The 25,275-nt window shown below is 44.7% G+C and overlaps 1 protein-coding gene and 1 long non-coding RNA gene across 3 annotated transcripts in view; one reads left to right on the top strand and one right to left on the bottom strand.

The window, feature by feature from the left end:
- Positions 1–254: 254 nt before the first annotated feature.
- Positions 255–12,418, bottom strand: LOC123644738. The gene is made up of 2 exons (XR_006737236.1): positions 12,337–12,418; positions 255–564 (listed from the first exon to the last, which is right to left on the bottom strand). It is a non-coding gene; the product is annotated as an uncharacterized LOC123644738 (long non-coding RNA).
- A 1,159-nt stretch (positions 12,419–13,577) lies between these two features.
- RGS20 (regulator of G protein signaling 20) overlaps positions 13,578–25,275 on the top strand; it is a 61,692-nt gene continuing 49,994 nt past the window's right edge. The window contains exon 1 of one of the 2 annotated variants that reach the window (XM_045561000.1): positions 13,578–13,685. In XM_045561000.1, the coding sequence (XP_045416956.1) occupies positions 13,617–13,685 (69 nt within the window). In that variant the 5' untranslated portion in view covers positions 13,578–13,616. Of the gene's footprint in view, positions 13,686–20,892; positions 20,958–25,275 lie in introns of those variants that run through there. The other variant, XM_045561001.1, reaches the window with a different exon arrangement.

Genomic DNA, 25,275 nt, shown 5'->3' with positions numbered 1-25,275 from the left:
CCTCTTCAAGCTATATATGCCCTGAAAGAAATTAATAACTGTTATTAATCCTGAATGGCCTCCAAAACGGGTGATTGCATAGCAGTGCTAATGTCTAACTTCCCCAAGAAAAACATTCCTTTTAAAATGCCAAGCAAAGTAGTCCAATTCAGTTCTGTCCAACTCAAAGAAATCAATGACCACTAACAAGTTCTCCCGGCAGCCAGGCAGGAAGAGGGAAACAGACATAGAAGGACAGCCCTGCGCGGCCTGGGTGAGGAGGTTCACACAAAGCCCGGTTTATTAGGAACTACTGGAAAAGCTACAAAGCCCAGGCACCCTTCCCGAGCCCTGTCACAAATTGTCCGCTTTGGACAGGACAATGTCTTCCCTTGTTCTTGCCGTCTTGTTTGTTGATTGTCAAGCTCCACGAGTATGAAGTTGGGAGATCCGGCCCCAGGACTTGGGGACGAATGGAGTATTCCGTCTGGCATCAGGCCTTCTCTGAGCACCCGTCTTAACAAGACTTACACCTTCCAGGTTTGCTCACGCTCTTGTGGCAGCGTCTATCTCATAGTCTTTCACCTATTACAATTGAAGGAGAAATGAGATACATGGTTTAGAATTTAAAATTTCATCTGTTAAAAAATCTTTTTATTATAAAAAGTCAAACATACGTATACATGTAAAGAAAAATACTACAATAAAATCCTATGTGCCAATCACCCAGGTTCAAAAATTATCAACTCATGTCATTTCGAAGTTCATTCATTTAACAGATATTCACAATACATGTTATGTCCCAGTACTGCATAGGGTTTTGAGACACGGGCCCAAATAGGGCAAAGTACTGAGGCTCAGAGAGCTCAGAGTCTAACAGGGAAACAGACTCTCACAATGCAGAGCAGTCAGTGCTGTGGTATGAGAAAGCATTACGGGCAGGCAACCCAACTCGGGAGAGCTTCCCTAAGGAAACTGCATCTGAGCTGGGACTGGCAGGATAAGTGGGAGATCACCCTGGGAGAGAAGGGAGGAGCAGATTGGAAAGGGGAGTGATTCAGGCAGAGGGAGCAGTTGTTACAAAGTGCCAAGAATGAGAGTGAACAAGATTTTAGGAACTGAAGGAACATTAATATAACTGGTGCTTTGAGTACAAGGGAATTGCAGTGAGAGATGGGTAGACAGAGTACAGGTCAGCAAATCAGAAAAGTCTTTGGTGCCATGTGAAGTCACTTGAATTTCATCCTGCAGAGAAATGAGGAGCCTCTGAGAGATTAAAAGGAGGGAAGTAACATGACCACATTCACCTTTTAGAAGGATCACTCGTCCGCAGGGTGGGGAAGAGGTTAGAGTGGTCAGAGGTTCTGTGTATGAGCAAAGGCAGGAACTGCTTAGGAGGCCACTGTCATTGTAATAAGACAGCTGGGGACGTCACTGTGGGAATACTGGCAAGAGCATGCTTTGGGAGGCAGGTTGGCTCTGGAGCTTTCTCTGGGAATTCCACTCTGCTTCCACTTTAAGGTAGGGCCAAGCTTTGAGGTTGGGTGTGTGCCTCCCAAGAGAGGGCACTAGAGACTGATTATGTATCAGAGAATGGGCACCACATGGAACCCAGAAGTAAGCTCAGTTAGAAGCCCTGGAGACCATCTTCACTAAATCCCTTGTGGTACAGAAGAGGAAACTGAGGCCCAGGCAAGTACAGAGATATATCCAACGACACGAGGGAAACTTGTGGTCGGCTCTCCATCTCCTGACTCTGCACTCCTCCTCCACCTACGGCTTTTCCACTGCCCTGTGCTTTTGCCAACCTTCCCTCATTTCACCGGGCACCTCGGGAGAGGAGCAGAGCCTGGGAAACGTTAGGACTCAAATAATCGCAATTTGAAATTTACATCTTACGTGCATAAAACTCAAAAAGAGGTCTTTACAAACTATTCTGAGCAGCTCCATCCCCTGTATTTCCCATGCAGCACTTTTCATGTTTGCATTTGCTTCCACCAGCCCTTAGAATTTTGGTGAGAGGGTTTTTCATTTTTCATAGTCACTGACATCAATCTTTGAAAAGCCTTAGGAAGAAATATTACAGTATGAACCCTTGTTGACTTGCTTTATATTTTCTTAAGAAAAACTGTATAAGAAGTGAAAAATGTATGATTTACAATCATATTAGACGATGACTGTCAATCATTTTAGAATGCTTTCTTGCAAAAAATAAATAATCAAATAGAAACTTAGGAAATGACAGAGTTCCAGCTATATTGCACTTTCTTTCAGACTAACAATATTCTGGACTCCATGGATTTACTTTACCAAAGGTGTCTGAAATTATGTGAGGCAGATTCTCCTAATGCCTTCACTTTGATGTGTAATCTTTACCATCTAAAATGTCAGGGACTTCTATGACTTCTAATGCCCTTTTGGTATCTAAAATACTGTTCCCTGGTTTTAGGTAAATTAGATCATTATGGAAGCTACATTATTCTTTTAGAACCTCAGAGAGCTAATCAGTTTACTAAGGAAGGTGGAGAAGTAGCAGCCACAACACTAACTTATCCAGTACCTATAAAACTGAAGTTAGTAATTCAATCTCCAGTGTAGGTTTGTAAGCATGGAATTAGTAATTAGTCATGCAATTTACATTACTTACTGAGAATTACTGTGAGAAGAATGAAAAATTAGAATTTTGGTCCAAGACAATGAATATTGTCAAAGATACTTAATTATACCTAGAAACTATCATAGGCATTGGGGAAATATGAATCAATAATGTCACTGTCTTAGATTACTGTCATCAGCAGCATTAGACAATGACTGTGTCTCCTGGGTGTGGTGTCAAGAAGCATCACAGTCAGGAGGCAGAAGTTGTTGGGAAAGTTCTGCCCCTTACGAATTCTAACAGAAATCATCTAACCCCACTGGTCTACAGTTTATTGATTGAATAGCTGGGGGAGGGGTAAGTATTAAAATAACATCTATGGGAAATTTTATAAATATCTATACCTCAGGGTAAAGAATGTCAATTATTTTTATGATAAAGGTAAAAATGCAAAGTATAGTGAGGTTCTTTTAGGGTTCTGCCTAGTATTCTCTAGGGGTGGCTTGTTTGGTAAAAAATATATAGATGTAGATATACATACTAAATTTTTAAAATTATAAACTTCCGTGATAAGCAAATATAGTAATTTAGACAAATGCAATTGTTATAGAACTAGAGATCTCAGAAAAACATCACTAAAGCTTCGAAAAATGAGTTTTACATTTTTCTTTTCACTTTCTATATTGCATGTAATAGTTCCCATCCTGATCTCTGAAGATATAGAATGCTGCAGAAGAAAAAGGACAGATTTTATTTTATTTCATGTTGGTTTTTCTTTTTAATGAGCCAATACCTAAGAAAAGTGGAGAGAAAGCGCAGGTAAATCTTGAAACCTTAGGACTTTGGCACATGGACCCTGTGTATTCCTGCTATTTAAATTTTTTTAGGTAATTCACATTTATATATTAGGGTATTCAAAATAAGAACAGCACAGCCTTAAGGTTGTGAGCTGATATAATGCATGGTTACAACACGTGGGCAGGATAGATGCGGGCTCCCTCTCCCCAACACCCAAAATTTGGTTGGGATGTCAAGACTGGTAAGGCCACACACAAATGGAGCATAGAAAAGTTTGTTGGTCACATAAGGAAGCCTCTGAGGATGGTGTGGCAGGATCCCAGGCAAGTCCAAAAATGGCAGAGAGAAGAGAGAAAGAAGCATGGCTTGGAGTTCATGGTGGGGCTGAGCTGAGGCTTCTCCTTTGTACAGGCTAGGACATGGTTTGCACTTCCTGCAGGTGCTGCCGAAGGAGGGAGCCCCTGGCCCTTTGCATCACCTCGCCCAGATGTGGGGCAAAAGGGGCAGGAGCAGTGGTGGGGACTAAAGGCTGCCAATGGTCAAACATTAAAAACAATTTAGACTCTGTGTTACAGACTCTTTATGACAATACTATGAAGAATAAAGTGTACACCATATAGTCAGTCTCCATCCCACCCATTCCCAACTCCCCTTCTCCCATCCAAGGCAATCACTCTTCACTTTTATCAGCTTCCACGCATGCTCCCAGAGGTTGTCTATGTACACACACACACACATGCACACCCCTCATTCATTTTACTGAAGATTAAAGAGTTAGAAACCAGATAGACCAGGGTTTGCTTACATTCCTTCAAACCAGGTCTGCTATTGTCTTGATACGACTCCTTGGTTAAGTTATTTCACCTTTCTGAGTCTCTGAAAGCTTTACAGTCCTCTGTAAAATGCACATGAAACTACTACCTGCTGGCATTTATTATAAAGAATAAATGACATACCACATGAACAGTGTCGGGTCTGTAATAGGTGGTGTCCCTTTTATCTTGTTTTCCTCCAACTTCTTTCGCTGCTCTTTATCAGCCTTATGTGCAAATTCTCTTTCCTTTATTTACTCTGAAATATTGGGAATTTCCTAGTTTTTCGACTTTGGCCTTTTTCTCTCCTCCCCTGAATCATTGTCCCTGGCTGCTCTTGGCTGTGTCAGTGGCTCTGAGATAGCTTTATGGGTTGGTGGCTCCACTCAGCTTTGTCTGCTGCAGCCCACACATGAGTGTACAAATGTCTACTAAACATTTAGATTTAAATGTCTAGTAGGCACTTTAAAATTAGCGATATGTCTTCATCTTTCCCCAAACTCTTCTTTTCCTAAGTTTTCTGTCTTAGTAAATGGCCTCATTTATCCACCCGGTTCAAACCTAGAAACTTGGAGGCATAATCCTTGACCTTGTCTGGTCCTCATCTCACACCTCCAGTCAATCCCCAAATTTTGTCCACACTACTCAGAATTATCTCTTGATCTGTTTACTTATCTCCACCCCACTGAACACCTTCTAGATCAAGTCACGATCATTTTTCAAAAAATTATTGCAGTAGCCTCTTCTCTGGTCCCGCTTCCAGTCACGCTGGCTTCTAACACCAGAGGACAGAGAGATCTTTCCAAAACACACACTTGATCCTGTTAACTTCCTGATTAAATTTTGTCAGTGGATCTCCGTGTCCACCTGGACATGCTTCAAACTCCTTAAGTAGATCCAATCTCTGTCTCTCTCTCTCTTTCTCAATTTCTTCTGGTCTCTAGGGATCTTATCCAATTCCAATGGCTTTAAATACCATTCTATGCTAATGCTTCCAAATTTCATCTCCTAGACTCCTACCCAGACCTCTCTACCCTGAGCTGAATCTCTTTTACAACAGCCTACCTGACATCTCCGTTTGAATGACTCATAGACATCTCAGAAATCTGCTTTACCAGGATTCTTGATTTCCCTCCCCCAGCCTTCCTCATTTCAGCAAGCCACTCAACTGCTCAAGTCAAAAAAAGAAAAAAACAAACACCTAGGAATTATCTTTAATTACCTTTTTCTTAGCCTGTACATCCAATTAATCTGAAATTCTGTTAATTCTATCTCTAAAACTTATATTACTATCAAATCTGTCCATTTCTTTATATTCTTATTCCCATTACCTACCTGTCCAAGTCATCTTCTCTCTTACTTCTACTCTTTCCCCTCATTCACTCTAATACACAGTAGGCAAAGGAATCTTTAAAAAATTATAAATCAGATCATCTGTCTCTTGTTTAAAACCTTTCAGTGACTTCCTATTGCTTTTAAAATAGAATCCAAAATCCTTACTATGACTTGCTTGCCTCATTCAGCCTATGCAGACTCTTACTACCCTCTCATTCACCACACCACGAGTGCCAGTCATTTTCTTTCTCACTGACTTTGAATCCCAAGCATCTAGGACAGTGCCTAGTGCACAGAATAAATGTTTGTGGAAAGAATGAATACGTGAGTGGCTCACAAGCCCCCTCTTCATCTGGTCCTGCTTCAGCTCTTCTCTCTCTACTCCCCCACGTCATGACCTATGTTCTACCATATGCTAGAAGTAGAACGAAACTAGGCAAGTCTCTCTTACAAACCTTGAGTGATGGCAGAGAGATCAAAGTGAGAGAACTCTAGGAGATAGGTGAAAACTCCATGGCAGAATTCAGAAAGATTAACTCAGCCATTCTTCCTCCCAGGATGGACTTCTTTAGGCTCCTCTCAGCTCACACTTTAAAGGGTTTCCAGAGTTTTTTTTTTTTTTTCATTTTAGTAAAATATAAATGACATAAAATTCACTATTTTTATTATTTTAAGCACATAAGTCAGTGGCATTAAGCACATTCATAATGTTTTGCAACTGTCACCATCTCCAGAACTTTTTTTCTTCCTAAATAAGGATTCTGTATCCATCAAACAATAACTGTCCATTCTCCCCTCCCTCGAGCCACTGTTTACCTCTATTCTACTTTTTGTCTCTATGAATTTGCCTATTCTTGATAACTCATATAAATGGAATCATACAATATTTGTCCTTTTGTGTCTGGCGTCTTTTACTTATCATAATATTTTCAAAGTTCATCCATGTTGTAGCATGTATCAAAATTGTATCACTTTTATGGCTGGATAATATTTGAGTTTGTTTCTAATTCATTTGTCCAACAAATATTAATTAAGCATTTTATTAAGGGCCAAGCACTGTTCTAGGCTCTATGAAGAGAGTAATGAACAAAAGAAACAAAACTACTACTTACTTCTCACAAATACACAAGTGAATATATAGTATGTCAAATTGTGACAAGTGCTATGGAAAAATAAATATTGCAGGGACTTGGAGCTTTGTAGGAAGTAGAGATCTTAGTGGTAAGGTGGGACTATTAATATAGTGCCTTGAGGGTTAGTGTAAGGATTTGGGATTTTACTCTAGGAAGAGAAGTCAATGGAAAGTTTAGAGCTGGGTGCAGGGGCTCACGCTTGTAATCCTAGCCAAGTTGGGAGGATTGCTTGGGGTCAGAAGTTCAAGACCAGCCTGGGCAACATAGCAAGACCCCATTTGTACAAACAATTTAAAAAAATTAGCCAGGTGTTGTGGCACAAACCTGTAGTACTAGTTACTCAAAAGGCTGAGCCTGAAGGATTGCTTGACCCCAGGATTTGGAGGTTGCAGTGACCTGTGATCATGTCACTGAACTCCAGTCTGGGTGAGAGAGTGAGACCTGTCTCAAAAAAAAAAAAAAAGTCTGGACTGCAGTGTGACATAATCTGACCAATGTTTTTAAGGAATACTTTGGCTTCAGTTTTGAGACTAGACTGTAAGAGGGAACATGGCAAAGGGGCAGTAGAAAGACCAGTTGGGGGGTTATATTACCCAAGGTTCCCCCCCAAACCAGAACCAATAGAGTATGTGTGTGTAAGTGTGTGTGTGTGTGTATGTGTGTGTGTGTGTGTGTGAGTGAGAGAGAGAGAGAGAGAGAGAGGGAGAGAGAGAGATGGAGAGAGATTTACTTTAAGGAACTGGCTCATGCAATTGTGGAAGCTGGCAAGTCCAAAATCTGTAGGGCAAGCCAACAAGTTGAAAATCCAAGTAAGAGTTGATGGTACAGTCTTGAGTCTGAAATTCATAGGACTGGACAAGCAGGCTGGAAATTCAGGCAGGATTTCTATGTTGCAATCTTGAGGCCAAATTCCTTCTGAGGCAGAATCTGTTCAATGCTTCCTTTTAGCTTTCTGGTAGTTTGCCGGCAATATTTGGCATTCCTTGGCTTATAGATGCATCACCCTAATTCCTGCCTTCATATTTGCATGACATTCTCCCTGTACGCATGTCTGTGTCCAAATTTTCTTTTTTTATAGGAACACCAGTCATACTGAAGTAGGGTGGCCTTCATCTTAATAACTACATCTGCAACAACCTATTTCTAAATAAGGTCATATTCTGAGGTACTAATCCCCAGTATATATAACATAAAAAATTTGGGGTATGCAAGTCAACCTATGACACAAGGTAATACCTATGAATATAAGAAGCAGTTGGATTGACAGGAGAGTATAAAGAAGAGAGAGTTCAGGATATTCCGATGTTTTTGACCTGAACAGAAATAATCAAGTTGCCATTTAGTGAGATGGCAAAGACTATAAAAGGAGAAGTCTTGGAGGGAAAATCAAGAGTTCAGTCTTGGATATAATAAGTTTTCAAATAAAGCCCCATTTCCTACCCTAAGCCCTTCTCTTGGTTAGCAATACCAGTGGGGAGGGCAGGCAGAAGGCCCAGTGATCTTGGCAAAAGCAGGGCAGAGCTTTTAAATATTTCCCTTGTCCAGATATACATGTCATCTAAGGAGCTCTCATTTCTGGTCCATTCCCAGCCCCTCCTTCCTCATTATCATTGCCTCCAGTACATCTTTTAATGACATCTCCACATAAACCCTAGGCATAAATAGATTTTAAAAGTTATTAAAAGAATGGATGGCCAGGTGCAGTGGCTCATGCCTGTAATCCTAGCACTCTGGGAGGCTGAGGTGGGAGGATTGCTTGAGCTCAGGAGTTTGAGACCAGCCCAAGCAAGAGTGAGACCTGGTCTCCACTAAAAATAGAAAAACCAACTGGGCATGGTGGTATGCACCTGTAGTCCTAGCTACTTGGGAGACTGAGGCAAGAGGATCACTTAAGCCCAAGAGTTTAATGAAGTCAGAACTAATTATAAGCTGCAGAAATATTCTTTTTAACAGTTGTACTTTCACTAGGAACATTGAGATTCTAAATGAACCTTAATAATAGAAACATGTTATTAATAGCTTGGTTGGTCTCAAATTAATATTAACTTGTGACTCCAATAGCCATGACCTGTTTAGCTTATTTATTATCATAATGCCACCTTCCAATCTGCATGATTTATAGTCAGTGCAGGTGAAGATTTGCCTTTATAGTTTTTAAGAACTGTCAGCTAGATTCTTAGATCCAAGTGGAAGAACTATGTCTCCAAATATAAAGTAAAACTGTATAATATGGTTAAACCACTGCAAAGTAGAATTTTGAAGATTAAAGTTCAGGAGAAAGTAGGTCATTTTATAAAATTAAATCTAACTTCAAATCCCATTATAACACTTGATTTTAATTCTAAAGGTCCTTAGAAATTTTTGGTAAAACAGAAGTTTATTCTGCTATGCCTGTTCCCTTTATTAAATGTACTATTTAGGTGTGAAGGAAAATCTTCCATTTGCCTTTGAAAAGGATGAGACATTGTTTATATTGATTTGGGATGTGGTGATTTTCTAGCCTGCATAAAGGCTCTCTAGCCACTGTTCAACGGCCAACATGACTAATAGGGAAGTGGCTCTCCCATCAGAATAAAGTATTCCCTAAGTCTTCTGGATCCCTCAGGAAGGCCCAGTGCTTTCAGGAATACAGGTTCCATGATAATTCCACTCTGTGGCTCACGTTAGTGAAACACTGAGACTGTCACTTAGAATCTGGCCTAAAAGGAAGACGGTCTCTGGCATTTGGCACCAGCACTGCAGGCAGCCGAAGGTCTTTGCTCAAATAACCTCTCAGATCCAATTTCTGAGCTACCTTGATAACTCTGTGGCTCTATCCTTGGCGAGCGGAAGGAAGTCGATGGATTCCAGCACCCCACACCTTTCGTGCTTCACACCCACCCACTCGCCACTGCCCGTCTTGCCGGCTCGCCGCGACTGCAGTGAGCAGGCCGGAGCCAGAACTGGCGGGCCGGGCAGGCAGCTGATCAGGAGCCCTGCGTGGGGAAGCGCAAACAGTGACTGTCTCCAGAGGAGCCAAGGATCCCGAGCTTTGTTTTTCTGAAATCGGATTTGGGACTTTTATTCTGCCTGGACATTTTCAACATTGCCCTCACAAGAGTCTCTGTCTTGAAGCACAGGACCGAAGCGAAATGCCTAATGAAGCATGCCAGAGGAAGGGGCCTGCAAGTGACTCAGGAAGAGGGGCTGAGGCGAGGGGAGAAAGGAGAAGGGTCAGTTTACACAAAACCGTTTGAAAACTAGTCGGAGATTGCAAATTCTGGGAAAGGCCCTTGCAGCCTTTCCTTCTGCCCCTGGAGTTGGGCGTGCGTCGCAGAAGTGTGCCGGGTACTCAATTTCAGCACTTTTGGCTTCGTTCAAGTTCTTGCGTGGGGTCGGGAATGTCATGGGTGGGCTCAGTCAGGCTTTAGGTGGCCAGAGCTAGGGCTTCTCGGCTTACGGTCTCTCTGCCGAGGTGCCTGCCCGCAGAGCCCGCTTGGCCCCGGCTGAGCGCCCACTCCCAGTGCAGCCCGAGGGGCGCGTCAGCTGCTCCCCTCCCTGGCGAGACCAAGGCTCCAGGGCTCTGTTGCTGGGCGCCAAGGCCAGCTACGAGTGTTTTCCAAATCGCCCATTTCCCCACCTCCAGTGAGTTGTTGGTGCTTCTCCAGAAGCCTCCCCTGCTCCCAGCTCCAGCCCCTAAAATAAATGCACTTTGCCAAAAAGTGGAGGAGGAGGGGAGCATCTGAACAAGGAGAATGAAAATACTAGAACGACCTCATTCTCCAGGAAAAGGTAATGAGGGGAAATGAAACAGTGTGAACTTACTCGGAAATGCAAACCAAGTTCAGCTCACCCGAGCGCATACAAATGACCCAAAGACAAATCAGCCACCGCGCTTGGCAGCTTCCCACAAGGGCCTCATGAATGAGAATGGGTTGCTAGGTTTCCTCCTCCTTCCCAACAATCGCTTCCCACAAGACTTCCACCGGGAAAGAAAACACGCCAGGGCTGGTGACTGCAGAGCGAGGGAACCGCGCCAGGCCCACGCGACCGCTCCCGCCTTCAGGACCCTGGAGAGCGGCCGTCGCGCTCAGGGGACCCACGCCCAGCCCCTTGCGCCGAGCTCCCCTCCCACACCTCACCACCCTGTCACTGTTATTCGCTGCTCCCTGCCTCCACCTTCATTTTTCTTGGCAACCGCCACTCTTGTTTTTCACACACAGATTAAATTGTTTTTTGTTTTGCTTGAGGGGGTTGTTTGGATTGGCCGAGTTAGGTTCCGGTTTGCAACTACACTAACCGTTAGAGCACCAAGAAGCCCTGAGAGCATCTGAAAGATGAGAGCCTGAACAAGGCAGGTGATCTTAAAAAGCCACTGAGTTCAATTCCTTTACTTTATAAATGAAGTACATGAACTCAAAGAATAAAGAAAGAGATATTCCCAAGGCTAGTCGTCAAGTTACTGGCAAAGCTGAGTCTAGAACCCTGTACTCCTGACTTCTAAACCAGTGCGTCCCTCCACTTTCCAAGGGCGAGGGGAAGACCCTCGTTGCTACCACCTAAGCAACAAGTGGAAGATGGAAGGGCTTGTGTTCCCTAGAATGAAATGGCCACGTGGAGTGCGGATAGGGGGTCTACAGAGTGTTCACTCCTAGTAACAGCCGGTCTCTCACTCCCCCCAGCAGATCCAAAGCCCAATCGGCTACTCCCTTTCTCCAACCAGCCTGAGGTGGGATTGGGACCCCTCAGCCTTCTTCAGCCACTATCTGAGTCTTCTCTAGACAATCCCAATGGATCTGGTAGCCAATTACAGCTCTGTGCCTCTGGCAGGTAGAATCCTAGGCACTTGGGAGGTGGGAAAGGACAGGTGGGACAAAGGAGGGCCAGAGGAGGGAGGAGAAGAGCAAGAGTTGCAAACGTGAACTAAGAGATTTTCATCCAAATACTACAGAACCAAGAGATGTGAACACAGGCCCTTCTACGTACTGCATCTCCCATTTACTGTGCCTACGAATCCCCTGGGAAAGTTAACACCAGATTCTGATGCAATGGTTGGGATAGGGCCTGAGATTCTCTATTTCTAACGGGCTTCTAGGTGTTCGCGAAGCTACTGGTCCACCGACCACATGAGTTAGGAAAAAAGGGAGTGGGAGGAGAAAAAAGGGTAAAGAGTCTAACCATAGGCCTTTCTTCTTGCTCTCACGGACACTCTCTCGCAGCCCTAAAGTAACGCCTCAGAATGCCGTAGCAAACAGCCCATCTAAGTGGCTGGGCGCCGCAGTAACCCTGTGCTGGTTTTGTCTCTCTTTCCCCCGCCCCCGGCCCTCCCGCCGCCGGCCTCGCACAGCTCCCAGACTCGCCCGCTGCCCCGGTGCTGCTCGGCCTCCTTCCTAGCCCGCTCTCCGGCCTCGCACGGTGCTTCTCTCACCTTCTCCGGCGACCCCCTCCTGAGGCTCCCCGGCGGCGCCCGGACTTCTCCCCCCTGCGTCCCGCCCTGCCGGCCGCCTGGCTGTCGCAGGGGCGCGAGCAGCTGCCTGGCCGCCTGTCGCTCCTGCTCGGGGCAGCGCTGGCTCTGCCCGGCGGACTCCCGGGGGGCACCCCGCTGACGCCCGCCGCGCCCAGGGAAGAGGACGCCAGCGCCCGGCAGAATTCGCCCATTCCCGTGAGTACCGCGGTCTTCACCATGCCCCACACCCGGCCTCACCCGGACGCCAGGCTCTCCCGCTTCTTCCTACCCCGACAGACCCACTCTGCCCCGGGCAGCAGCGGAGATGGCGGGAAGGGAGGTCGGGACAGGGCTGGGCACATCCGAGAAAAAGGCGCCGGCGGCTCCCTGGCACCGGCCCTGGCCCGGGAAGGCAGTAAGCTACTTTTCCTTGGGCCGGTCCCTTTCCCAGGTCCGTGGAGGCGGGAGGGAGCCCTCACCCTTCCCCAGGCTGCTTTTCAAACTCTCCGCGCGCCGCTCTCCGCCCCCGCCTCCCAGCCTCCCGCAGACGCGCCTCCGCCGGCTCCTGGCGCTCGCCCTCCCACTCCTCTGCCTTCGCGGCAGCAAGGGAGGAAATGACGTGATGTTATTTTGGTGTAAGGTCTGTTTGCAGCTTCAGGTTAGCCCTCCGAGCTCGGGCGCACTGCCCCGGCGGCCCCGCCGCGTCCCCCTCCCCGGGCACGCCGCGCGTCTGCAGAGCCGAACGGCTGGGTTCCTCCGCAGCCCCTGGTCTACCCTCCCCCGGACTCTGGAGTCCCTGGAGAAGGAGGGGACGGAGAGAGGCTGCCGAGGGTCTCGATTCCCCACCCCGTACCCTCCTCAGTTGCCGGGTGCGGCCACCGGGCTCCCGCAGCTGGGAGTGGGCGAGGACCCCTTTCCTGCGCGGGAAAAACCGGAGGCGGAGGCTGCACCCGGGTGGGGCGGGGGCTGAGCTCAGAGAAGCGCCCCAGGGCCGGGGAGAAGGTAGGGGGCTGCCCTCCGGAGGCGAGGCAGCCACTGGCACGACTCTCGGGACGGGGGACCCCCCCCCGCGCACGCCCCCACCCCAGCTCCTCCCTCCTGCTCCCTCCATTCACAAGGTCCGAGCACGCAGTTCCGCACGTTCGAGTCTCTCGGCCCCCGCGTGCCCAGGCGCGGTGATGACAGAGGGGCTTTGCAGACGCCCTCAGCTTTGGCCTGCCTTCGCACCCACACTCTCGATACTTCCCAACCCGGGCCAGAGGAGTGGGGCTGCGGCCTGCGCGCGCGTCGCGCTCGCGTGGGGCCTCGGGGGTTCCCCGGCCCCGCCGCGGCGTAGTGCGCCGCCGAGGGCGGGAGGCGAGACCGGGATTGCCCGGCCGGGTGAGGGGGAGTGAGGGGGCGGGGAGGAGGCAGAGCCGGGGGAGGAAGAGGGGGGAGAAGGCGCGAGCAAAGACCGAGGGGAAAGCCTAAGAGAGCAATCGCGGCGTAGTAAACGCAGCACTAGGCTTTGTAATAAGAATAAGGCGCACGCGGGACGCATGCGCACAGGCGACGGAGGCGAGCCGGCCGGAGCTTCCCCCGCGGCCGGCGGGGTGGACGGTGGGATCGTGAGTATCCCGCTTCCTCAGCAGCTCCTCCTTCCTCTCGGACTCGCCTGAGGCCTCGGGCCGGGCAGCGGCAGAGGCCGGGCGGAGAATGCACGCCCGGCGGGACCTCCGACTCTAGCAGTCGCTGTGGCCGCCGGAGCCGGTGCCGGTCGGTCGCTCCCTCCGGGGGCCCAGCCCCCTCCGTTAGTCAGTGCCTGTTTGGGGGCGGGGTGTGGGTCGAGGGTGTGTCTGTGTCCTAAGGGGGGCGTCGAACCCCCGGGTCAGTGTTTGCCTGGTCCGCCAGGGCGTCGGCGATTCCACCTCCGTGGGTGGGGGATTGTGACTGGGCGGGGGAAACCTAAAATTCGTATTGCCCACCCGAAGCGTATTTTGGAAGCGTCGGCGTTCTCAGTGGACGGGGAGAAGCACGAAGGAAGGGGCTGGACGCCCGAGGCGGGCAGGTTGAGCGCAGGTGGGAGGGAAAAGCAGGCGCTCCCGGAATCGCGGTACCTCCCTTTCGAAGAAGTGCAACCCAGGTGGGGGACCCGAGGAGCAGGGCCGGGAAGCGGGTGTCCCGCACGGGGACCCTGGAGGGGCCGACTGGGTGTCGGCGTTTACCCAGAGCCTCTCTTCACCCGCTGGAAAACCGAATGGACTGAATCGTCTCCCACCCTTTGCCTGCGCCAAGACGGTTAAGGTGCGGGCGCCGCAGGGATTCCCTCGAACGATCCCGGGAGCTTGCTCTTCCACACTCTCGGAGCTGCGCTTGGGAAGTTGGGTTGAGTCTGGACGCCCAGGCTGCAGAGACTTGGGGGGTTGGTGGGGTGGAGAGGCGTTGGAGGGGAGGGTCTGTGTGCACGGCAGTGCTGCGGGAGTGGACGGGTTAGGGACCTTTAGGGAGGCGGCTCTCCTGGGCGGGGTGGGCTGCTGGGGGTCTCTGTGCGATCTCCCGCCACCCAACTCTAGCGGAGGAATGGTGGGGGTGGGGGCTTGGGAGAAGCAGCTCGCCGGGACCGGGGTGGGTGTTTGGGGCGGAAGTGTGGGCATCGCTGCCCTCGGGCTGCTGGAGAAGTGGGAGATAGAGGGTGGGCTTTGGAGGGGGTCGCTATGTGCTGGAACACCCCTCCCCCACGCTTGTGAGGGAGTGAGTGGAAGAAAAGCCTTGCGAGAGGGGCGCGCGGGGACTGTGATGGGTCCTGAGCTTTCTGGACTTGCCAGCATCGAAGAAAAACCCGGGCGAGTGGCCTGGGCCGGCCAGTGACCCCAGCAGCAGGCGGGCGCTGTGGTGAAATGCTGGGGCCAGGCAAAGGGGACCCCCGCCCCGGGGGGAGCAGCTGCTGCCCCTGCGCCGCCGGCGGTGGACTGGGTGAAGTGAACGCGGTGGTACAGGATTTCTATGTGGAAGGAGGAGAGTGCTAGAGGGGAATGTCATTGATTCATTTCCTTCTCAGAATCTGACAGAGGCCAATCGTTCTTTGTTGACTCCACTCCACCCCACCCCCAGCCTCCCGGCTGGGGTTCGCTAGTTGTAGATGTAGCAACCCCCACCAGTGCCTCCCACTCGAGCAGGACCCTCTTTCCTACTGGCTAGCAGCAGTCACCCGCCCACAGGGCCTGCGCATTGCCCCCGGAATGTGGGGAGCAGGGAGCTTCTGCGTCAACCTCCAGTCACCCTCCTGGGGTCAGTGCCTCTCCTCCTGGGCACAGGTGGCAGGGCCCTTGCATGGGTTGGCTTCATTTCTGGTGGTTCCAGACAGTGGAATTGACTAAACAAATGTCCAAGTTCTGGAAATGTCTGACTTCCTCCCCAGACTTGGTAAGGACATTTATAATGAAATTAATGAAATGTAAGTTCTTTGGCACACCCATGATTGGCAATTTACTATTTTTGTTGAAATAGTTTTGCTCAAAAGCTAATTTTCCTTTGGCTTTCATCCTGTTTGTCTTCTGTTCATTACGTGGCACCTTTTGTATCACATATTAGTAACCCATGTGAGAGGCAGTATTGCCTAATAGGTGAGAGTCTTGAGCTCTGTAACTGTCTGGGTCCAAATCCCAACCTAGCTGTGTGACCTTAGACTAGTTACTTAATCTCTCTGTGCCTTAGTTTTATCGTCTATAAAATGCGGGTAATAAAAGTACCTACCTCATGCAGTACCTGCCAGCATTCAATAAATTAATAGAGTTCTTATTACTGGATGAATGGCACATACCAAGCAAAAGCTATTATTACTGTTACTGTATTGATGCTAAATTGGCTAAATAGACTTTAAAATATAAAAAAGTTCAGGAACAAAATGCTATAATATAAAGAGTATGCATAATGAAATAGATGTTCATCCTTAAAATTAGAAAAAAGTAAATTTTATTTAAGAGAATCTGGAAACTTACCTTAGGAACTAGAAGTGCTAAGCTTTCTGAGATCACCTTAAACATTTTAGCTAAAATATCCTTTACATAAAAAATATAGCATGATGAAAATCAGATTACTTATTCTAATGCCTTCATTTTATAGACAGGGAAACATTCAGAGAGATTAAGGGTCTGCGCCAGAGATCTCTAACTAATTAGGAGTCAAAGTAGAATTGGCATTAGGGCTTCTGCCTTGCTCCCCAGAGCTCTCACGCACCACCCTGATTTCCTGTTCACTGCAAATTTGTGAACCTTTAATAAACAAGAAACCAGAAGGCATATATAAGGAAAAAGTATACAAGCATATATTATCTCCTGTACCAAGAAAGACCAGGCAATAATGTGGTGGCAGCTTTGTCATGGTCCCTCACATGATAAGACATGACCACATGACTTGCCTCAGGTAAGATGAGGTCACAAATCAAGTTAGAGACAGAGCCAGCATTGGAATTTAAAGCCCTACTTGGGTATACATTTGGTTGCATGTTCTATTAATCTCTTATAACAGTTTTATATTAGAAATCATTTTTGAGCTTTTCTTGAATTCTTAAAATCTCTTTCGTGCTGGCTTTGAAGGGTTTTTTTATAAGAAAGCCTTTTAGGAAAGGCCTTCAGAATTACACAGAAGTAGATTTTATTATTCCAGATTTTTGTAGACTAGCAAGAGTGAAAGAGAAAAAAGCTTTCTTATTTTAATACAATCGCCTGTTACTGGTTTCATTCCAGGCACTTGAATATCAATTCCTAAAACCCTATACTGTCTTTTCATTTCTGCATGTGTCAGTCTTAATGACATTTACCTTTCACAGGCAGATGCAGATGGTGGCTTAAAAGTCCAGTCCTCACGTCACATGAACAATTTAAGAATTATATGGCAAAGCCTTTCAAGGGAGCATCTGCTCTTACAGTTATTGATAGGAATGGTGTGTCTTTCAGGGAAGATACTTCTAGGAATTATGCCTGCATCCTTGAAAAAGGAAACCATGATTTTCTTCTGTGCATGAACTGAATATCTTACTCTTTTTTTTTTTTTGACCTGGAGAAATCCCTCCATAAATATCTTACTCTTGACTGCATCTCAGGATACCTACTATATGTTCTTAGACAGAAATACAGGGCGTTAAGCAGGGAGTGACTTTGCAGCATGCTCCCAAGCCAGTTTGGCAGAACTAAGTTTTGAAATCACATGTGTCAAGTCAGGTCCCAATATGATTATATGTGAATCACTCTCCAGTTGGGAATATTTCAGATTGGTTTTTAGTGCTCCACCAGGTGACTCACAATGTGAGCTTCTATTCAGATAAGTACAGTGTCAGTCAGCAACTAATAGGGTTCACTCTGAGTCAGAGCTTAGCATTTAATACAATAAGTGTGAGTCAGTGACTACCCGGCACCATCTGAGATGGTCTCCAAATGTTACCTAGAGCAGCTAGCACCCCAACGTTGCATGGGGTGAGTCAGTTCATAGTACAATTGAATGGGCTCTTGTTGAGGCCATTCATAACAAAGTTTGATGTGACTGAATACTCAAGGTAATATTATATGATTATGAATTCATAGAATAGATTACCTTGATTCTAATCCAGCTGATTAGATTCCAGCTATTTGCATAGGGAATCATTTGTGAAATAGGAGTAATATGCTCTGTTGCCCAACAGTGATATTTTACATGACTTATTTCAATAGTTATTAAAGCTAGTTGACCTTTCTGGTTTGGGAATGCTCAATTTCTAATTATTAATTAACATTACTACATATTAGTATTTGGAGTTTTGTTAGACAAAGTCATCTCATGCAAAGTTATCCTGTAATTTGACTTCTCAAGGTGCTGGGTTGTACAATGTGTACCTTTGTCCAACAGTGAAGTAGAGGTAGAACACCCTGCTGTCTGGTTGCCTCCATTGTGCCACTGTTACCCCTGAAGCTAACTGAACAGTAGTTGCCCAAAGCTAGAACACAGGTTTGTGTTGCTGCTCTAAGACTAGCAACATTCATGCTTCTAACCTTTCTAGGGCTGTCTGGTTAGAATCAACACAGGTTTAATATAGCTGTTGCGTTTATGCAAAGACAGAAGAAGGAATTATGCAACCTATTCCTTACCCCACCCTTGTAAGTGACTTTTATGTCTCAGGGTGGAGTAATAATGAGATTTAAGGGACTAATAGATTTCTTAATTTGTGTAATGTCATGTTGATCATTAGTGGCAAGAAGTTTTTATCTTTGGAACCAAGATTAGGCTACTGTTAAAAAGTACATGTATATTTTTCTCTATTCATCTTCTGATGGCTCCAAGTAAATATCAGATGTATGGGCTTTACTGTATACATTTATTGTGCTTTTGCAAATATTCACTTTTAGTGATTTCCTGGATACTAATCATACATCTCCTGCTATATAGAAAGGTATAGATACTTTGCATTTAATGGGACTTTACACAATGTAAAGAGTTTAATTCTTCCTAACTTATTGTAATTCCTAACAAATTCAGGTTGTTAGGACTCTTATAAATTAGACTATTTCTAAAACTGAAACAAAGTGTCTATATAAGTTTGCTAGGTTTCAGTGAGGAGCTATTAGGTATTTTTGTGAGGCTCGTGATAGCTTTTAACTTTGTTAAAAGCTTGAGTTGTAACTTAAAGAGTGCATATCTTAAGAGTACATCTTAATGAACTGTACATAAGTATTACCCCCATGGAACTGCCATCTAGATCAGTATTTCTCAGCCTCAGAACTGTTGAATTTGGGGTTGAATAATTCCTTATTGTGGGGGCTATCCTGTGCATTTTAAGATGATTAGCAGCATCCCTGACCTCTACCCACGGGATGTCAGTAGCACCCTTCCCTAGATGTAATGACCAAAAATGTCTCCCGAGACATTGCCAAATGTCCCCTGAGAGCAAAATCACTCACCACTGCTCTAGATCAAGATACAGGATATTTTTAGCCCACCCTGTAAGATCCGGTCTTGCTTCCTCCCAGGCAGTACTCCACAGGTAATAACCACTTTTATAACCTCTCTCACCATAAATCAGTTGTGCCTATTTTTGAACCTTCACATGGAATTATATAGTACATAATCTTTGCATCTGCTTCTTTAGCTCAGCATTATGTTTTTGAGATTCACCCATTGTTGTTGCATGTATTGTTATTTTTCAATGTTACGCAGTGTTCCTTGTGTGAATACACCATAGTGTATTTATCCATTCCACTGCTGAAGGAATTTGAGTTGTTTCCAGTGTGAGTCTATTATGAATAATGCCAATATGAACATTCTCCTTCATGTCTTTTCATGAACTTATTTCCATTAGGTATATGCCTAAGATCAAACTTGCTGAGTAAGAGGTCCAGGATATGTTTAGCTTTAGTAGATACTGCCAAACTGTTTTTACATTCCAAATCAATTTATACCCCCACCAGCAAAATATGTGTGGCTTCACATCCTTACCAGTACTTAGTATTATCTACCCACTTAATTTTAGTCATTCTGGTGGCTGTGTAGTGATATATCATTGTGGTTTTAATTTATATTTCCCTGATTAGTAATGATATTGATCACCTTTTCATGTGGTTTTTGGCCATTTGTGTTATCTTCCATTGAAAACTGCCTCTACATCTACAAGCCTTTGGCCCATTTTCCTATTTTGCCAATGGTATTGTATTATTGATTTGTAGTTCTTTATATATTCTGGACAGGCTGTCTGTCAAAAATACGTGTGTGTGTCTCTATGTGTGTGCATGTGTTGCGTATCTCTTCCTCCAGTCTGTCACTTGTCTTTACATTCATTTCATTATCTTTGACTTCCATAGTTTGTGTTGAAAAGTCATGCTTCTTTGAAGGTAGCATGCTGTTATCCTCTGGCTGATTTAAAGTTTTTCTCTTTGTTTTTCTCTTACTACAGTGAATATAATGTGCCTAGGTGTGGTTTTCTTTGTATTTATTCTCTTTTTGGATTTATGGAGCTTCTTGTATTTGTGGATTGATGTCTTTCATCAGCTTTAGAAATTTTTCACTCAATATCTCTTCAAATATTGCTTTTGTCCTGTTTTCTGTCTTCCTGTCCTGCTCCTGGGACTCAAATCATATATATGGTAGACTTTTTGCTTTTTTCCTTTGTGGCTCTTATTCTCTTCTATGTTTTGCCCATTTTTTTTGTTTATTTTTTGTCTCTCTCTGCTTCAGTTTGAATACTTTTCTGTTGACCTGTGTTTTAGTTCATTAACCTATCTTCTGTTGTGCCTAGTCTTCTGTCAAACCATCTAGTGAATTGTTAAGTTCAGAACTTGTTTTGTTCTAAAGGTAGTGTGTCTATTTAATTCTTTTTAATAAATTTAAATTCGCCAGTGAAACACCCTTTTTATCAATTTTGTCCATCTAATTCTTATCTACTAAATCAATATTGAGATCATTTGTGCACCCATATCTATTATTTTTTAATTGCTCATATTTTTCTATCTCTTCACATATCTAATAATTTTTATTGTGTGTAAACATTGTATATAAAGAAACTATGTAGGTTCAAATAATTTTTCCTACCAGCAAGGAATCTCCCTTGGAGGGATTTTTCTCTCTAAGAATGAGGAGCTGATCCTTTCTGACCAGCAAGTATTGAAACGGTTGGGGCCGGTTGTAGTTTTGGTAAGATTTAGCTTAACTCTAGTTCTTTCCTGTTCCTCAGGAATTTTCTCCTGGGCTTTGGATTGAGAGCCTGGTGAATTTCTACCTCCTTGGTCTTGAAAGAGTGGGAGACTCAGTCTCACCTTCAGAGGTTTTCAGCTTTGCTCTTTACCTGCACCTTCCCCCTGTGGCTTCCACGTTTGGTGAATACCTTGAGGCCAGCCATGCCTTTGAGGAAGGCCTCCCTACAGGACTTGTTCCCCCAGGTGAGACTAGAGTCCCTTTATATCCTCCTCCACTCATGCTCAGAGTCAGCAAAGGCCCTCAGGGAAGAAAAGAGCTTTTGGTAGATTGCTCACCTTGGGAGAGCTCTCCCTCTCAGAAATTTTATTTAATTTAATCTTTTTTGCTTCCACAGCTCTCTGGTGTCTTTAGAAATATAATTTTACCTATTTATCTGGCTTTTTTAGTTGTTGCATAAGAACAATGATCTGCCCTGACCTATTGGCATTTTCCTTGAATTAAGTTTCTTTTCCTTCTATCTTTGGATTACATTTTTATCTTTCTATTATATCATTTTTTCCAATACAATTCGGAAAATGAATATTATAAAGTGAATATTATTATGTGTTTTGTGAGTTTGAAAACATTGGAAGGAAAAGAAGAAATATGTTATAATCCTTATAAGTCGTTATGCTTCAAATTGCAGTCATGCGATGTAAAAAGCATAAGTGTTAGAATGAAAGAGAACTGGACTCAAATTTTGACTTTGCTCACTAGTTTTGTGAGCCTCTGAATCTCAATGTGTATAATAGTGATAATACTTTATGGTAATAAATGTACAGCAGAGGTTTCAAGAGAGTGTTGAATAAGTGGTGCATGTTACTAATATGCCTCTAATATTTATCCATCATTATTTTTATGCCTTGACCATACATCATTTGATTTTAAACATTCATATTTTTATATATTTCTATTTGGTACAGATTATAAAATTTATACTACTTGAACAAAGTTCTGGAAAAAATGTTTTTATATAAAGGACTGTACTCTTGACTTAATATCTAGGAAAATATTACTGAATAAGTTTATGGATTCATATTTTGCCAAATCTTTGTCATTTGTAGACCCCAGAAAATGACCTTCTGAAACTGAAGAATTTAGGTAAAATTTAGTTGCAGAAAGCATTGCATTCAGAATGGTCACTCTCAGTAAAATGCACATCTAACTACTTTGTGTTATATCTAGTAGGGCTTGTTATAAAATATTGGCAATAAGAAAACAATGTTGAGAAATATTAAGAAAAAGCTAACAGTATTTTCTGGAAAGGACAACTGGTTGACCTTTGCAGAGGAGAGTCTACGTGGGGGCTATGAGTGATTTTAACTTATCTCTATGAAAGATTTAAATATATTTAATTTTCTTATTAAATTTCCTGTTACCAAGCTGCTCTTTTATTTTGACTGCAGCATTCATTTCTTGGGAAAAAAATTACTGTACTAATATATGGAAACAATTAGATTTGACTCTAAATCTGAGAGGAAAGTCGTAATTCTGGAGGCAGAGTATTCAAGACTGTCCTGACCGGGCTGAAAGGACAGTACTTTGTGTTTATGCCCCCGAGTCTGCAGACGTACCTCAGTCTGTAGTTCCGTAGTGTGATGACAGTGACTTCGCTGCCCTGACCTCGGTGTTCTGAGGAGGACTACTCTCCTTACCATTTGTGGGCAGATTTAAGTCAAGTCACAAGAGTTAAGGGGATCTAGTTATGCAACCTGAAATTTATCAAGTTCTCACTAGAGCTAAGTTTTTGCTAAAGTAAATGAGCCACTTCTGACCCTTTCAATGACTTGTTAGGCTGTGCTGTTCTTTTGGCAAAATGAAATACTTTTTAACAGAAACACAAGAAAGTCATACATAACCAGACCATGTCAAATAAATTTGGGTTAAAGGATGAAAAGTGTGTTAAGTATGAAGAGGATAAAATTATGCAAAATTTAAATAAAGTTAAACTCACCTAGGGCATGTTAAACAAATATCATAAACTAAAGACTTTCTTTTCCTTATCTTCTAGTGATCTATTTTCAAAACCATAAGGGTATGAAAACTATTAATACTGACTTAGATACAGAATATGTATGTTAAACTATATCAAATCTGTTCTGAGAGTCATGAGACTAGATATAGATTATATTTTCTTAGTTGAAACTAGTCCCCTACTGGCCTTTTAACCTATACCTTAGACTGGGGCTTTTCTTCCTGGGTCTCTATATCTAACTGCTTTATGTTGTCTCACAAAAATTATAAATTTCTATGGTTCCCTACAAAGAGTCCAAAATGCATAACCACTAAACATTTCAAGTCTTTGAAATTTCCTCAGTTTTAAATGTTTGTTCAACATATCTAGCTATTTGACACTTTGGGCCAAGAGGAAGGGTTACCTAAAATTCAGTAGCTATTTTGGTGCAAATTATAGAAAACTAAAACCTTGAGGAACAGAGATTGTCTCACACACACCCTAGGAATGGCAGACAAAAGCATTCTGCTGGCGCAGCCCCCAGAGAACTGTCTTGGGAACGCTAAGGCCACGCAGGACGCAGTAACGCACTGGTGTTTCTGTTAGCCCATTCTCATCAACAGCAGACCTGCTGGAAAAAGTACCCCAGAGGCATTCACTGATGGGATCCAAAAATAACCCAAATCTATGTAATTGTGGCCCATGCGCAGCTGTGGTTGTGAGGAGCAAAGCCCTGTGGGGTGGAGGGATGAGTCCATCTGGGCCTGGGGCCAAATGGTCTAGATTTGAGTCCGTCTTTAGGGGCTGACTGAGACAGCAGGCACAGCACACAACCTGTCCGAGTCCGTGTTTCCTCATTGATAAAATGGAATCTTGAAATCCACTCCACAGAATCATTTCAAAAATTAAATGTAAGGTGTGATATATTTGTTCATGTATTAATAGACACAGGGAAGAAATTGTGCATTAGTTGGAAATTGTTAGTGCAGAAAGAAGACTCTGATAAAGAGTTTAGATTTATTCTGGTGTCACGATTTGCCATTGAAGGCCACAGGAGGGGATGCATACGATCTGGATTCTAGTTTAAAACAGTTAGTAAATTTTAGGCTTTGTGGGCCCTGTGTTCTCTCTTGCAGCTACTCAACCCTGCTTCTCTAGTGGGAAAACTGCAGAAGACAGAGGAGAGGGAAGGGGGGGATCCTGGGCTTCCTGTAGCCGTCCAAAAAAGAGACAAGGCCCACCCAGCCCAGGGAGGCGCAGTGGGGGTGCAGTGCAGAGCCAGCACCAGTTCTAGACATGCAGCCACCTTGCTGATGAGTGTGATGCAGAAGAGCAGGATGAGGGAGGAAGCAAGGCGACCCCTTGGATGTGACTGGATGGTGACACCGTGTATGGCCATGGAGAAGACGAGGAGAAACGGGTGGATGGGGAGATTCAGGAGTCCTTTCAGAGCCTGATATCTGAGGTGTCCATGAGATCACCAAGTAGGTGGGTGCATCTATGTGTGTGGCAGTCAAGGAGTTGCCTTGGGCTAGAGGCAGAATGTGCATTTGTTAGACTATTACGATATGTAGCTTGCTGTGCTATGGTACACTAAATTATCATGAGGTTATGGAGGGAAATTCTTAGACGTACTCAGTAGAATGTTACTACTTTAGGATCTGCATTTCCTTTTCTCAATTATCTATAACAATCTGCAGAGAGTTTCTGTGTATTTATAACAAGAGTCAGCAAAGTCAGGCACAGGGGCCTAATGTAGCCCACTCCCTGTTTTTTGTTTTGTTTTGTTTTATTTTGTTTGAGACAGAATCTCACTCTGTTGCCCAGGCTGGAGCGCAGTGGCATCAGCCTAGCTCACAGCAACCTCAAACTCCTGGGCTCAAGCGATCCTCCTGTGCCTCAGCCTCCCGAGTAGCTGGGACTACAGGCATGCGCCACCATGCCCGGCTAATTTTTTCTATTTTTAGTTGCCCTGCTAATTTCTTTCTATTTTTAGTAGAGACGGGGGTCTCACTCTTGCTCAGGCTGGTCTTGAACTCCTGACCTCAAGTGATGGTCCCCCCTTGGCCTCCCAGAGTGCTGGGATTACAGGTGTGAGCCACCATGCCTGGCCTCCACTGCCTTTTTTGGTATGGCCTGAACACTAGGAATGATTTTTACATTTTTAAATTGTTAGGGGAAAAAAATCAAAAGGACAGTAATATTTCATGACACAAAATTTTACAAAATTCATATTTCAGTGTCTGTAAATACAGTTCCACTGGAGCACAGCCACGCTCATTTGTTTATGCCTGTGGCTGCCTTTGTGCTGTGGAGGCAGAGCTGAGTAGTTGCCTGGAGACCACGTGGCCTGCAAAGCCTGCAGTATTTACTCTCTGCTCCTTCACTGAAAACATTTGCTTATCTATAACATGAATGTAAGTATGGGGTATTACTAGGTTCTCGTAGGAAACAATCTATATGAAAGTAATAGGAAGTTCATGTGAAATCCAAGCCATAACATATTATTTCTTACAAAAATAATCCACTCTCAAAACAAAAAGTTTCAAAAAGGCAGACCAAAAATC

The sequence above is a fragment of the Lemur catta genome, chromosome 9 (genome assembly GCF_020740605.2).
Source record: "Lemur catta isolate mLemCat1 chromosome 9, mLemCat1.pri, whole genome shotgun sequence".
NCBI lineage: Eukaryota > Metazoa > Chordata > Mammalia > Primates > Lemuridae > Lemur > Lemur catta.
Note: the sequence above shows the minus strand (reverse complement) of the source record. Positions and strands in the feature narration are given on the sequence as shown.